The sequence below is a fragment of the Dipodomys ordii genome, unplaced genomic scaffold (genome assembly GCF_000151885.1).
Source record: "Dipodomys ordii isolate 6190 unplaced genomic scaffold, Dord_2.0 Scaffold49, whole genome shotgun sequence".
NCBI classification, from domain to species: Eukaryota; Metazoa; Chordata; class Mammalia; order Rodentia; family Heteromyidae; genus Dipodomys; species Dipodomys ordii.
The window spans coordinates 6,609,292-6,625,326 of NW_012267265.1; the positions used below are offsets into that span (position 1 = coordinate 6,609,292).

The 16,035-nt window shown below is 36.4% G+C and overlaps 1 protein-coding gene across 1 annotated transcript in view; it reads right to left on the reverse strand.

Annotated features, from left to right (window-relative positions):
• Window positions 1–6,693: 6,693 nt before the first annotated feature.
• Cnot6l (CCR4-NOT transcription complex, subunit 6-like) overlaps window positions 6,694–16,035 on the reverse strand; it is an 80,601-nt gene continuing 71,259 nt past the window's right edge. Inside the window, exon 13 of the mRNA XM_013020099.1 lies at window positions 6,694–13,635. Within this exon, the coding sequence (XP_012875553.1) occupies window positions 13,423–13,635 (213 nt within the window). The 3' untranslated portion in view covers window positions 6,694–13,422. The remainder of the gene's footprint in view (window positions 13,636–16,035) is intronic.

The following is a 16,035-nucleotide window of genomic DNA, read 5'->3' on the forward strand; positions in this document are numbered from 1 at the left end:
AGTTAATTCCTAGGTATTTTATTTTTTGTGGGGCTATTACAAATGGAGTTGCTTTCCTAATTTCAGCCACACTTTTCTCATTATTGGCATACAGTAAAGCCATTGATTTTGGGGGATTAATTTCAGACCCTTTTTTTTTTCTTTTTGGTGGGGGAGGGTAGAACTAGGGTCTGAATGTGAGACTTCACACTTGCCACATAGACATTCTAGTACTTGAGCCATGCCACTAGTATGCTCTGATTAGTTCTAAGGTAGAGTTTCACTTTTTCCCCAGGCCAGCCATGGACATGAGCCTCCCATTTTACACTTCCTGCCATGGCTGGGTTGACAGGCACACATCACCAAACCTAGTTTTTTCTGCTAACATGAAGTCTTGCAAACAATTTTGTTTGCTGACCTGAGACCATGATCCTCCTAGCTCAGCCTCCCATGAGATGGAATGGTAGGCATGCACTGTGCCCAGCTATTGATTGAGATGGCAGTCTTTCTGCCTGGGCTGGCCTTGAACCACAATGTTCTTGAGTGCATCCCAGATAGCTAGGGTTATAGGAATGAGCCACTGGCACCAAACATTCCCAGGCTTCTTTATCAGGTGAGGTTTAGCCACTGGGAAACATGCAAGGAAACAGAAAGGAGGGACTCTGAACCTTCTCTCTGATTACAACCCCCAAAGATGCCCCTCCTTTGTTGATAGTACCAGTTATAGGAAATTCTTGCCATGGCTGCAGTCCTGCTGGAAACTCCAACTCTAATGTCCAACTATCTTAAAATGGCGGTGATGGCTTTTGTTTGTCATGAATCGCTGGTTTGCCTTGCCATTTACTATTTGACTTCATCTTTCTCTTGTTACACTTGACTGATATAGAGTAGCTGCTTTGTTCCTGTGAACCATGCCTAATGGGTACTTCTAAATTATTCACAGGAAGAGATGACAGATCCTTTTTTTAATTTGTTTATTGTAAAGGTGACCAACAAGAGGGTTACAGTTTAAAAAGGTAATGAGTATTTTTCTTTTTAAACATTGTTACCCCCACCCTCATTTTCTCCTGCTTACCATTCCTCAGACCCCTAACCCCAAAGTTGTAAAGTTCATTTCCAACATAGTGTTTAGTGAGTATTGTTGCATTAGTTCATCCTTTGTCCTGTTTCTGTGGTTCCCTTTCTCTTCCATGGATTAGATAAGCTTACATACAAGGCAAAAGGTACAGAAAACAAAAACAGAAAGAAAAAAATAGAAATAACTGCATATAGGACATAATAAGAACCACATTTCCAATTCTTGAGGTTCATTTTTTACGCTTCATTATATATGGTCCTATGCACTCAGCAACTGAGCTATTGTGATCCCCTGCTAAGAATATCATATACATATTCTAGTTATTATAAATTAGGGAAACTGTGTAGTCTGTATTTCTTTGGGTCTGGCTTGCTTCACTTAATACAATTTTTTCCAGGTCTTTCCATTTCCTTATGAATGAGACAATGTCACTCTTTCTAATGGAGTTTCTAATAGAATTCCATTGTGTATATATACATCTTCTTGATCCATTCATCTACTGAGGGGCATCTGGGTTGGCTTAGCTATGATATATAATGCTGCAACAAACATGGTTTCATTGGTACCTTTAGAGTGGTTTTGTTTGTGGTCATGTAAATTCCCAGGAGTGGGATTGCTGGGTCATAGGGTAGCTCTATGTTTAGTCTTTTAAGAAACTTCCATAGTGCTTTCCAGAGAGGTTAGGTAAGTTTACACTCCCACCAACCATGTAGTAGCATTCCCTCTTGACCTCATCCCCACCAGCATCTGTTGTTTTTAGGTTTCTTGATAATGACCAGTCTAACTGGGGTGAGGTGGAATCTCAATGTTGTTTTGATTTGCATTTCTTTTATGGCCAGAGATGTTGAGCATTTTTAAGTCTTTAGCCCACTTATTAGTGAGGATTTGTTCTGGGGGGATTTAATTTTTTGAGCTCTAACTTTTAGATATGAGGCCCTTTTCTGTTGTATGGCTAGTGAAGATCTTCTCCCAATCTGTGAGCTTTCTGTTTATCTTGCTTTGTGCTTTGCCATGGAGAATCTCTGCAGTTTAATGCAATCCCATTTAGCCAACCCTTCTTTGATTTGTTGTGTTTCTGGGTATTTAGGAAGTTTTGATGTATGCCAAGGAACTCTAGTGTGTCCCTTATCCCTTCCTGAAATATTTTTAGGGTATCTGCTTTTACCTCGAGGTCTTTGATCCACTTGAAATTGATTCTGGTGCAGGATGATATTAAGTATCTTCAGTTTTCTATCCATGTACAGTCAATTTTGCTAGCACCATTGGTTGAAGAGGCTTTCTTCCATCTTGTGTTTTTGGCTCCCTTATCAAAGATTAGGTGACCATAGGTCTGATGGTTCATTTCTGGGTCTTCAGTTCTATTCCACTGGTCCTCAGGCAAGTACCAAGCTGTTTTGATTACTGTCTTTGTTAAGAGAATTTGAAGTTTGGTATTGATATTCCACCAGCAGTATTCTTCCTGCTAAGAATTGTTTTTGCTATTCAGGATCTTTTACTATTCTATACGGATTTGGATTGCTTCTTCTATTTCATTAAAAAATGATGTTGGGATATGGATGGGTATTGAATTTTTAGATAGCCTTTGGCAGTATTGCCATTTTCACAATGTTAATCCTCCCAATCCAGGAGCATGGGAGGTTTTCCCCACTTCCTTAGATCTGCTTTAATTTCCTTTTGGGGGTTTCTTAAGTTTTCATTTTAGAGGTCCTTCATTTCTTTGGTTAATTTCTAAGCATTTTGTAACTTTTGAGGCTATTACAAAAGGAGTTGCTTTCCTGATTTAAGCCTTGTTCTTCTCATTGTTTACATACAGAAAAGCCATTGATTTTGTGGATTAATTTTAAAGCCTGCTACTTTGCCAAAATTTCAGATCAGCTCAAGTAACTTGGGAATGGAGTCTATGGGGCTCTTTAAATATAGGATCATGTTATCTGCAAAGAGAGTTTTACTTCCTTCCCTACTTGGATCCCTTTTATGTTTGCCTTTTGCCTTATTGCTCTAGCTAGGAATTCGAATACTGTATTGAAGAGGAGTGGAGAAAGTGAACATCCTTGTCTCATTCCTGATTTTAGAGGAAATACCTTTAACTTTTCACCACTAAGTATAACGCTAGCTTTAGGTTTGTCATACACAGTCTTTATTATATTGAAGAATGTTCCATGGATTCCTAGTCTCTCCAGAGCTTTCATCATAAAGGGGTTTTGTATCTTGTCAAATGCTTTTTCTGCATTGAGATGATCACATGGTTCGTGTCTTGGCTTCTATTAATGTGAATTACATTAATTGGTCTGTGTATATTGAATCAGCTTTACATCCCTGGAATGAATACTGCTTGAAAATACCATATAATTTTTTGATGAATTGTTGAAGTCAATTGCCCAGAATTTTGTTGAGAAGTTTTGCATCGATGTTCGTCAAAGAAATGGGTCTATACTACAGATGACAAATTCTTACTTGTCTACAATGCCTTTTCAAATAAGGCCTACGTTTAATACTTCTGTGTCAAATATTACTATTTCCTATAGTAATCCAGAAATGCTAGTATTACCTGCTACATGAAACCTTTTTCTCCTGACATAAGATTTTGATGCCTTGGAAAACAGATGGAGATTGGCATATCAGTGTGCTCAGGATCAGACTGTGAAGGAAGCACTTTGGTCATAACAAAGGCCTTAGCAATTTTCACAGGGAGATTTGGAGCTGGCAAGTACCCCCACACCCTTCAAATGCCAAGTGATCTTCCTTCTCAGAGAATTAGAGTCTCAGCTTCCTCCATCCCAGCAGATGAGAAAATGTGTCCTAAAGAGGACAGTACCATCTCAGGCTAGGCAGCCACTTGACTTTGTGTACACTTCAGTGCCAAATACAACACCCACTGTACTGAGGCACTACATGATAGTAGGTGAAGCTGGACACCACAGGCATGCAAGGTCTCAAGGCTCCATGGGAAAGGCCTTTTGCACTATAGCCTAGACTGTTTCACAGTCTTTTCCCACATGAACTTGTGTCACTTGGCTAATGAACTGTCAATCTTTGTGGGCCAAAGTTGCATCTGGAAAATAAAGAGAATTACAGTATTTTACTGAATTATTGTGAGAAGTAAACAATATGTAATAAGCACACAAAACCTGGTACATAAGCCCATTTTAAATTCTGTTTTTATTTAAGTAGTTGCACAAAGGAGTTACCATTCAACAAATGTTTATAAGTACAATGGGTCTTGATTGATATTACCCCTTGTATCATTCTCTGCCATCTCTCCCAACTTCTCTAGCACTCTAAATGTAAGTTCTACTTGTATTTGCCATGATTTACAAATGAGGGGATACAAAGTATATATGCTTAAAAAACTCAGGAATATGATTATTTCAGTAAGAACTTTATCATTTGCTGTTATAACTGAGTATATTTCCCTTATTTGCTTCAACAGAAATTGAAAATCTCTGCATGTCAAATCTGAAGACTAGATCTTTGAGGGAGTTAACATTCAGGTAAGTGATCTTTGACTGATGGGGTAGAGGAACCATTAAATTCTAGCCTCTTGTTTCTTAAATGGCTATGCCTTTTACATAGCTCCTTGGAAGATCCTCGATAAGACCAAGACTACATTACATAGATCGTTAGCTCAATAACTCACCACTGGATTATTTTTTGATTCTTCCAGTCCTCTTGTTTAAGATCATAACCCTAAATTCACTACCTGCACAGAAGATTTCTCAGGCTCTAGCCTTAGTGGAAAATTGACTTGATCTAGTAGCAGAAATAGGCCAAGGAAGTATTCTAGATCTGAGTCAGTCTAGTCACATTGCTTGTTGATGCACCAGTATGCTTTCATTGGTGATGAATTTGATGTAGAATAACAATGGTCACTCATTAGGAATTATTCAAGGGCAAACACTAAAGAACAGCCTCAAGACTCACATATGAGAAACAGAGCCACAGAAAGTACAAGCATGGTCTTCAAAGCTGTGCATGAAACTAAATTGGAACAGAAGAGAGATGACACATTGGTCATAGCCTTAGAACTTGTAAGGGATTGTTACTTTGGTTCTACTATTGAGGGTGATTGGTTCTTACTTTTATTTTTGCTTTTGTGAGATTACAGTCTATCTCAGCCAATGAGGCTGTTATGAAATGATCTTAACAGTAACCGTAGGGCCAAACTGATCTCAGTAGAGCAAGGGAAACATTACTATTCTATCTTGTGCTCAGTGCCACACCCTCAGCTCCCTTCCTGTTCTCACCATTGCCTCAGTAACCAGACTCACACAGGTAACTTAGTGTACTTGGCACTAGCCATACTACACTACCTCCAATCCCATTTTCTCACTATGGGACACCTGCAGTAACATGCCAAGTAAATTTGACACAAAGATGAGAAAAGGAATTGACACCCGTGTAGTACCATTTACTAATGGAAGATGGTAGTCCACAATTCCCTGTTTTCATAGTTTACATGAAGACAATGCTAAGGGCATTTCATTCCTCAGAAAGTCTCTGGCAGGTTTATGCCCCATAGTAATGTACCATTATCTTTGCTTTTCCTTCTTCCCACTCCTCCATTTTTTGGTCAATATCAAAATGAGCTACCTCTATGCAAGCCCTTGTCTTGGGCTCTGCTTTTTAAGAAAACTAGTTCATGAAATTTTATTATCTCCACTTTACCACTGAGCCTTATGTTTTGCCCAGTCACATGGCGGAATGCAGGAACACATGGCGAATGTCTTCAAAACTCTAAGGAGCATGTTCATGTTTTCAACAGTCATCTTGAAACCTAGACTGAAATCTACTTCACATGTGAGTGATTCTGTTCTTTGAGAACTTTCAGGCTTGCCAACATAAAAGCTTAGGTGAAGATAGAGACCTCTGGCTGACATTGAATCCTTCATTCAAGGGCAAATAAACAGTGCACTTTCACCTTAGAAATTCTGACAATGTTGGCAAGTTGTCATTCTTATTCCAAAATAATATGCTATGTCTTCCCAAACACTATTAGGCTGGTCCACTCAGTTTGTGTCACTCACTGCCAGAACAGTGTTCTAAATGAGACATCTTTCCAAGATTCTAAGACTTGAGATGATCCAAACATGAATTTTTTTTTTATTTTGGAGACAGAGAGCCTTGTCTTATCTTTATATCCCCTAGAGCATCTTGTTCAAAGAACATAACTGAATGTTACCAGCTGGTAACTCAGCTGGTCTGTTTGATGGTTGTCGATCACTCAGGATATGCCAAATTTATGTCCTTACAAAAAAATCTTCATATTAAAAACATTAAGATTTAAGTTATTTCTTACTACATGTCCAGAAGTCAGAGGAAACTTGAATGAGAAGTTCTATCTCAGCATATATTTCCATCATCATCAAGGCAAGAAAATGAAATATGGCAATTTATATACCATCTCTTTAAAATTCCACCCACAAGTGGCACAGGTTCCTTTGTGTAGATTCCTACTGGCAAAGCAAGTCACATAACCTCAAAAATCTATTCTAAGGAAAATACTTGTTTATGTAATTTTTAGCAAAAAAAAATTGCTGTATTTGTAATCATCTTGGCTTCCTAGTTCAGTAAGAGAAATACCAACCTAAATGCAGAAACTAACATGTTACAAATAATCAAAAACCAAGACAAAAATATGCAGTTGCAAAATGGCCATTTATTGCCTACAGGGGAAGGAAAGGGAGGGGAGAAGGGAGAAGTACACAGGTGCAAGGAAACAAGCATATATATTTAGCCCTATACATCATGTGTGAGCAGTACCCAATCTCCAAAATGGAAAAAAGTATTTTGTCTTCTGACATAGTAATTAAGGTTCTTAAGCACCTCCCTTCTGAGCTGCCACGAGGTTTAAAAGGCAGGGCTGCTTTGTGTAGTCAATGTTCACATTAATGAAAAAATACTACCACCCAACTGTCCTTTTGCACGCACATTTTGTACAGTGTCTATAGTGAAAAACATCTCAGCTGAGCAGTTTGGTCAAGCTTCAGACATCAACTGTTTAATAAATAGAAAAATAAAGCAGCTGGTGGTTTTGTCAGAGAGAATGTGATAAATAAGAGTAGAACCACTTTCTCCAGGGATGACAGAGTGTTAAGTGTTTAGAACATCACAGAAATCAGTCTATTAAACATTAAACACTAGCAAGCTACAGTTACATGGCACTTCATTATATCCTCTAATAAAAATTAAAGAAAAAGAAAACTTTAAACTTACTGGAACACAATAACAAGTTGATTTAATGCTTGGCTTTTTCTTGGGACAAAAATCAAAGTAAATACAAAACTGAAAACAGTAAAATTTGCTTTGGAATAGTATTCATAGAAATTACCAAGTATTAAGGGAGAAAATTACCAAATCTCCTGCTCAGTTTTAAAATCATGTGCTTTGCTTTTGATCATTAAAATTAGTTGTAGGAACATTTTATAGACCACAGAATCATTCAGATGTATGCAAAATAATGAATTATTCAACTTAATGCCAAGTAATGAAAGAAAACAAGTGAGTCCTTTCCTACTCAAATGACACATTGAGTGGAAGAGCAGACAGTCCCATGGACAAATAGTTGGCACATATTATATGATCAGCAGAAATCACAATTGAAAGCAAATGAATTTGACCAAGATGGCCCTTTTAAAGAGGTACATAGACATTCTTTCTCTTGAAGAAAAAGTGTTATGCTGAAATGAAATGAAAACCAAGCTGAAACATCTTTCTTAAAACACTACAAGTATGGCCACTGAACTCTCTCTACTTCAGCTTCTAGAACTGTTTGCGTTTAGAAAACTGTGTGAATGCCCATAGTGCACTTCCCAGTGCTGCTGGTGTTTAAGAAATTTGCCACAACACCGAACACATCCAGATCCAATGTGCAGTAACACAGCCATCCAAACCCGTCCCCCAAATGTTGGCAAAGCACCGCTCAGGAATTTCACAGGTAAGGGAATATATTTTTAGCACGTTAAGCACAGAGAAAGGGCAGTACAGTTTCTGAACAAATATAAACCCAGATAATGCATCAATTACTCTATCAGATTGAAACATGTAGCAGTATACTTAAATCTGTTCGGTGAGAAGCAAAGTCATTGTTTGATACAATAATGCTGAGCAAATTTTGTAAGTTTAATTTGCCTAAACACATATAGTACATTTTTAAAAAATGAAAGCCAAAAAAAAAACCCTGAAAGCTAAGAAAAATACATCAGTAATCTGAAAAAATTTGAAATGAGAAAGGACTGTTCCCATGCTTTACAGTTAAAAATGACAGACATACAAGCAAATTATATAAATTTGGGGAGATTGTTATAATAAAAACAACTAGTAGTGAGTGCCAAATCATCCTTTTTCAAAGATTCTGAAAGCTGAATGTCCCGTGCCACTACCCCCAAAGCCGTATGACTCTGGCATTTGAATACCCATGTGTTTTATTTCTGATGCACACTTAAAATTTCAGTTTAATGCTATTCAATTTGTAGGATGTGCCATAAAAAGTTTTAACATTTAATAGACATATCTTTGATTCATATGCTTTTTAAGTACACCCTTCAATGGAGAGTACTCCTATGCTTGTTGAATGAATATTTCACCATGCTTGTTTTTCCTTCACTTGAAGAATAGCACAAGTCTAACCAAACTTATGCCAAAGGAAATTGCTGACTATGTTAATTTGGCTTGCTTTTCTTGGTATCTTCCTATTTCTTCCTGCAGGACTTTTACAGAGAAATTTACATAAAGGTTTGATTAAAATGAAAAATGCTTGCTCTCCTTTTATCACCATAAAGAAAGGAGAGGTTATCCCCCATTTCTCTTTCTGTGGATGTTGTTCAGAACATCTCTGTTATACATATGAGGATGCCAATTTTGTTACCCTTCAGCTTTTAGGTGGTAATTATGACAGGTGCTTTTGCTTCCTGCTCCTAAACATGTTATAGCTTTAACAAATAAGCCAGTTAAAGATGTACTAGATTACTTATACGTGAATCTGGAAAGCATGATGCTCTTTCTTACAACGTAAAAATAACCCACAGCAATCACAAGCAACAAAGGTTCCATCTCTCTGTAAATTTTCTGGCTTAAAAAAATAATCCTAACTTCTCTAGTTCATTTGCTTAACACTAATTCAGAGTTCTATAAAGATAATACAATTCAAAAGGAAAGAGTAAACAATCTTCAATACATTAAAAAGGTGATTTGTTGCAAGGAGAGGAGGGAAGGAAAAAACTTACAAATGTGAGACTTCACATTTCTGTCAAAACATAAATATGGTATTTTGAAATCGTGCCTTAAAGCCTTTGCTTGCTATAAAACTGATCATGATTTCTGTTACTGAGCTACTAATCAGTCATCAGTTTGTAAAGCTATTAAAATATCTCATAAATTCATTGAATATAAAAGATTAGAATCAAATAAATACTGGGACACCGACAATTTTTAACACTAGAAAATCTAGCCTTGTATTATGAATGGCAACTCAAACACTTCTGATTCCTTCAAAGAATATATTTAACTTATTTTTGCCTTGTGCTTTCTCTACTCTTTGCTCTTTGATATCAAAATTAGAGAAGGTATTTGTAGTTTTTAAATTCTTGGAAATGCAATAGACTTAAAATTTCACCTACTGAATATATAAATTTGAGACAAAAATTTTAAATGGAACACAATATGTTGGCCTATGTTCCAGTTTTAAATATGCCACACCCTCAATTCTAACAATCTGAGTCTTGGGTATCTTTCGACTTTTTCTCTTGATTCTCTATAACATATAACTTTATTTAAAGGGCTCAGGGACAAACAAGAAATGGAACTTTATAATTCTGCAAACTACAACACTAAAACATAGTGGCTAGTGGCTTTTTAAAAAAATACATTCACACAGGAAGCTTATTAGTAAAATTAAATATCTGCCTATGATTATCAGAAAAATTAAAGAAAAAAAAGTTTGGAAAAGGCAAATGGGAAGGGAAAAAAGCTGGTCTCAGAACCCATTATGCCATACCTGACTTTAACATATGGTATTCAAACAAACGTTCACACGCTTTACATGAAAGAAATGAAACAAAAATATTCAGCTATGTTGTACAAAAGTTTTTTACATAAAACACCATAAATCTTGAACAGATTTACTACATCTGAATTCTAAAAAGTTGCCTATAGAATGGTGCTGGGATTCTGTTCTCTGCTTGCTTTTAGGCAGTGCTGTTGCTTAAAAGTTGACACCAGGCACAATATTTTAAAACAAAGTCAACAAGCAAGGAGCAGTAAGTGGATGTGAGCCTTTTCCAGATGTCAGTCCTGAGGATGCTGCAATGTCCCCTGTAAAACGTGTAAAGCTATGAGGACGATATTGGTGCCTGAGAGTGGGTGACATGACATGCGCTTGTATGACTGCTAGAATGGCAAACAGTGTGGTTATCCTTCCTCAAACACTGTTTTAATAAATTTAAAGAACACTCCAGTTTATAAATATCAGAAATCATATTTAAGTTAAACATTACAACCTAAAAATGCCCAAATTTTCTTTTATCTCCAGATAAAATATGCAGCAGCCCAATAGGATAAAGCTTATTAACTTATTCTGAGAATGTATCTGAGCATAAATATTTTACTTTCACTGAATACATATCATACGTCATTCACCTCTTCCTTTTGGCGTCTCTCTGCCAAAGTTCCAAATGGCATGACAATGCTGAGGAGAGCAGCATTTCTGATCATCTGAATTGGCAGCTCAAAACAGATACCACTCCTTTTACAAAGAGTACAAAGGTGTGTGAAACTTGGGCAGTGGCCTAAGGGAAACCGTGCACATGAATTTGGGTTACCATACCCCAACTGTGTGTGCCACCTAAAACACAATTACTTCAACAGAACTACTACCAACATTTACTAAAGCCACATGAAAAATACACAGGATCATTAATGAATGGTTTGAAAGAGTGCATTTGGAAGCAGAGAGAACCCAATTACACACCTTCCTGCAACAGAGTGCCTCAATCATACACAAAATAAACTTAAGCTGTTTACAATGTTTCCCAATTTTTTTTTATTTTTCCCTCTACATTTAACTATTAAAAAGGTATTTTATTAATAAATGGGCTCCTCTGTGGTTCATATACAATCATAAGTGAACTTTAAATTCCATTTTATACAAACATCTCAAAAATATTGGGAGTGAAGTATGGTAGGAAATATTGCTCACATTGCTAATTAACATGCGTATATGAAAGGAGGAAAATGTTTTGTTAGTGCATATACCTCCAGAGCAGAAAACCAATCCAAACCAAAGATCTAAAATAAAACATACAGTAGCTGATTACAAAAAAAGGTAATGTCCACAAAATTAAGTTTTTCATGCTATTCTACTTTCCAGTACTATGCTTCAGGTAATCAATTTGCATGACTAGATGTTGGATGCTTGAGGTATATAAGAAGGGATACCTGCATGTTGAGGAAAATCTGTCATCTTAAGGGTTTTGTTTGTTCTGGTACTTTAACATTTTTTAAAGAATGTCTTAATATCAAACTTCACTGAACAACAGTGCCATTTCAAATTATAGATGACAAACAATGCCTCTATCACTAGGCACTTTTAAGAGGGAGTTTAGGCTTTACAGAACCCTTCTGATGCAATCCTGTATGATAAGACATCATCCCACCACCCTCATCCCACTAAAATTACCCTTTAGGGGAAATATTTTATATAGCCTGATTAATTTACTATGGAAGAAATTAGTATAAAATGACCAAATGAAATGTATCATTTAAGACTAATAAAACAGCCTAAGATGTCAGGTTTGAAAGAGGAGACAAATTACTGATATTTAAATAATTAAATTTGACTCATACTTTATATATTAGTGAGACACAAATATAGGCTATTTTCTTTTAAAATTTCATTCACATAATGGAAAATTTCTTGTTTATTAAAAATATCACATTTTGAAACTAGAAACAGTAAAGTGCATGAAAAGTTTAAAATATAAATTTCAGAAAACTCTCATATAGCAGCAAAAAAGCAGAATAAAGAAAAACTTAAAAACACAGACACAACCTTTTCCTGTTACTGTACCATAATTAGCATCAAGTAGCCAACCAATTTCCCCCCTCCCACAAAATGGTATTACACTCACTGCCTCTTGAGTCAGATTTTCAAATGGCTCCTCCCAGGCAAAAAAAAAAAAAAAAGGAAAAGCTTTCCAACACATCTAAAGGCATCAACAGTTGGGAATAAAACCAGTAGCTTCTGAATTCAACCCTGACAGATAATGGAAACAAAGATTAAAAGCATATGATGGCCATTTGGCAGCTAGAGTCAGGAAAAATGATCCAAGATTTTAAACTACTACACCAAAACTGTCCTCCCCCTAAACCTTTCCATTGTTACCCTCAAAAAACCATACCCAACAGCCACTTAAACCTGGTTTGGGAAACAAATGAAATACATGTGTATGGCTTTCTTTTTAAATATTTCATCAGGACCTTTACATTCAATAGTTTTTCAAACCTTTGACTATCGTGGTAAAAATGATATACATCATGTCTCCTAGACAGAAAAAAAGGGTGGACAGGAATAATGAAAAATATCAGACACTAATTTTGTGGGCATCCTAAACATACAAATTCCATTTTCAAGCCATATGGCAGTATATGCCTGTTATTTCTGTATAAAATGGAGAGCCAGGCTTAGAATACTTCTAAAAGGAAGATAAGGGGACAAGAAAACCTGTATGTAGCCAATGAACTATCATGTGCTGTTAAATGATTAATTTTGAAAGCATATTATGCAATCATCTTTAATTTTCAAATTGTCTTATTATGGCTAGTGGCTATATATTTTATGTACAGATCAAGCAAATTTAAGTGCTCTATTTATGTGCAAATAACTCCGGTGCCAAAGTTAACAAAAGGAAAACAAATTCTGGAAAGTTTCCCCCCCCAAGGCATGCCATCGTCATTCAATTTAAAATCTTGTATGTATAATTTTTAAAAATTGCTTTTTACAAAATACAGTAGGCTTATTTGAAACCATTTCAAAAGAATGTATTTGTCTTATAGAAACAAATACATTGCTGCTGGGCCTCAAATGATGGATTTACCAATTATGAATATTGGCTCTTAATATAATATGAAGAAAGTTCAATTTAAAAACATGTTAAATTAAAATTTTGGATAGATAGTAATACTTTGGTTCCAGCCCTAGTGCCAAATGATTATCAATATGCACAAAAATGTACAAGTCTTACAGCAAACACAGAATGAAAGGAACCTGAAGAAGCAGCTTAAGGATGGCCATACTTCACTCCTACATACTTTGATTTACAACTGTACAGGTCCATAGCAACAGATCCCCGCCTTTGCAGGGCAGTACTCCACTACCTCCGATTAGGCAAGTGAACACCATTGACAAGAGGCAGGAGGGCAGGGTGGAGTTCAAGTTGTGTTAACAGTGAGAAGTGGTCTGAAGGGATGTGAGGGTGTGGACACCCAGTGATGTTGTTCTCAACCAGCCACTGAGGATCTAAAGGCCCCAGGACACCAAGCACGTTCATATGAGTCTTGGAATAGAAAATGTAGTCAATCACGCCCTGGAAAGAGATGGGATTGGGGGGGGGGAAAAGAAATACATATGCTTACAAAAAGAGAAAAACGTTATAGAACGAATAATTTATTAACCAAGTAACAAAATAACTGGTGCTTTTGATACCTATTAAGTTAAAAATCTTCAGTCTGAATTCAGGTTGAAATCTTTCAATAAGGCTGGAATCTTCAATGGGTACTACATGAAATAAAGGTATCTCGATATTCCACTCAATCACTGTCTTAAATTTCTGCATTGTATCTGAGCACCTTTAGAACTGGCCTGATTTAGTTAGGTCTAAAAATTATGGAAACTATTGTGTCAGTTACATTATATAGAAAATAATGAGAACTGGGATAATATTTGCACATCAAGATATTCAAATACATCTGAACAATAAAACATGTCTTTGGATTTTTACTATTATTTCCACATTCCCAGATTTGTTATATACAAACTACTACGTATGCTTATCTGTTGTAACCCGTTCTTTAGTTTAAAATACTCGTTTTCACAAATCTTGGATTTCCCTTTTCATAAAGGCATTCAAGCAAAAATCATTTAGCAGTGAGCCATATATATGTTATCCCTTATAGCTAAACAGTTGGTATGATCAGCACATTTCAAAATCAAAGTGCCTAGGTTGTCCTAGACTGTGTATGCAACAAAGAAAATTATTTATAGTTCCTATTTAAAACCAAGTTGGAAATATTTCTACATCTGAAAGTATCTTTTTTTTCTTTAAAAGTGAGACAAGGTCTTGCTATAGTACAAGCTAGCCTTGAATTTATAATCTTTCTGCCTCACTCAGCCTTCTAAGTGTTAGGTTACAGCTAATACTATTGTGCTTGGCTGGAAATACCTATTTACACGTATTTACTAATAGTGAATTCAATCAATATTTTAAGTGGTATCAGAATGAAATGGGCTACTAAGAAAAAAATTCTGAACAGCTTTGGGAGCTTGAACTCAGTGTCTAGAGTCCTTGCTTGTTCAGCTGGTGCTCTATCGTTTAAGCCACTCCAGCCCTATTTTTTGCTGGCTATTTTGGAGAAGAAATCTGCCTGGACAGGCTTTGAACAGCAATCCCTGGATCTCAGGCTCCTGAGTAGCTAAGATTATAGGTGTAAGCCACCTGTAGTACTTTTGCATTGTTTAATATTAGAAACCATGTTTCTGTTTATCAATTTTCATATGATCAAGGTGAGAATAACAAAAGAACCTACTTGTCTAGAGAAGGGCTTTCCATTGTTAATATTAAATCCAAATAGTTAAAATAATACAATTAAAATGTATCATTTCTTTTGGTTAATGCCTACTTTACAGGGATATTTTAGGGAAAAGGTTAACAGGTCAACAACTTGTGGGTGGAGACAGGAGGGAAAAAATGAGACAGTATGAGGGAGAGAGCACATTGTCCAAAAAGAAATGTACTAATTACCGAACAGTGCAACTTTAACCACTCTATACATCACCTTTATAATGGAAAAATTTTAAAGGTATCATTCATTTTGATTAATGATTACTTTTACCAATATATTTTAGGAAAAAAGTTAAAGTTCATGTTTTTTTTTTTAGATTACCCTACTCCAGCAAAACATATGGAATACTCTCAAAACAGTGAACAAAGCCAGGTGTAGTGGTACAAGCCTATAATCACAACTACATGGTGGTTATGTGGTGCTTATGTGGTGCTGAGGAATCGAACCCAGCGCCTCATGCATGCAAGGCAAGCACTCTACCACTGAGCCACCTTTCCAGCCCTTCCTAATATGTTTCTAAAAACATTAAAAACAGAAAAGGGTTTTTGGAGATGCAAAATTCCCATTTCATAATTTATTTAGTATTAAGTCATTTATAGGCTTCATATACCAACTTTCTAACATCTGTATTTTTCAGAATATTGTTATTTGAAAAGAAAGTCAGAAGTAAAATAAAAGGGCCACAGATAGACAAAATAATCCAAAAATAGGCAATTGTAGTTAATCTGTAGGAATTAACTACAGAAAGTCACTATAATATTTCTAAACAGCTGGTCCTACACAACACCCATTCCTTCAGAATTTGGGGGGGTAGGGAGGGGAAGTCTTTTCCTTTAGTTTTTTGGGTTTTTTTTTTTTTGGTCGGTCATGGGGCTTGAACTCTGGCCTTGGGCACTGTCCTTCAGCTCTTCAGCTCAAGGCAAGCGCTCTACCACTTGAGCTACAGCACCACTTCTAATCCTTTTTTTTTTGTCAGTCATGGGGCTTGAACTCTGGGCCTGAGCGCTGTCCCTCAGCTCTTCAGCTCAAGGCGAGCGCTCTACCACTTGAGCTACAGCACCACTTCGGTTTTCTGGTGGTTTATTGGAGATAGGAGTCTCACGGTCTTTCCTGCCCGGGCTGGCTTTGAACCGCGATCCTCAGAT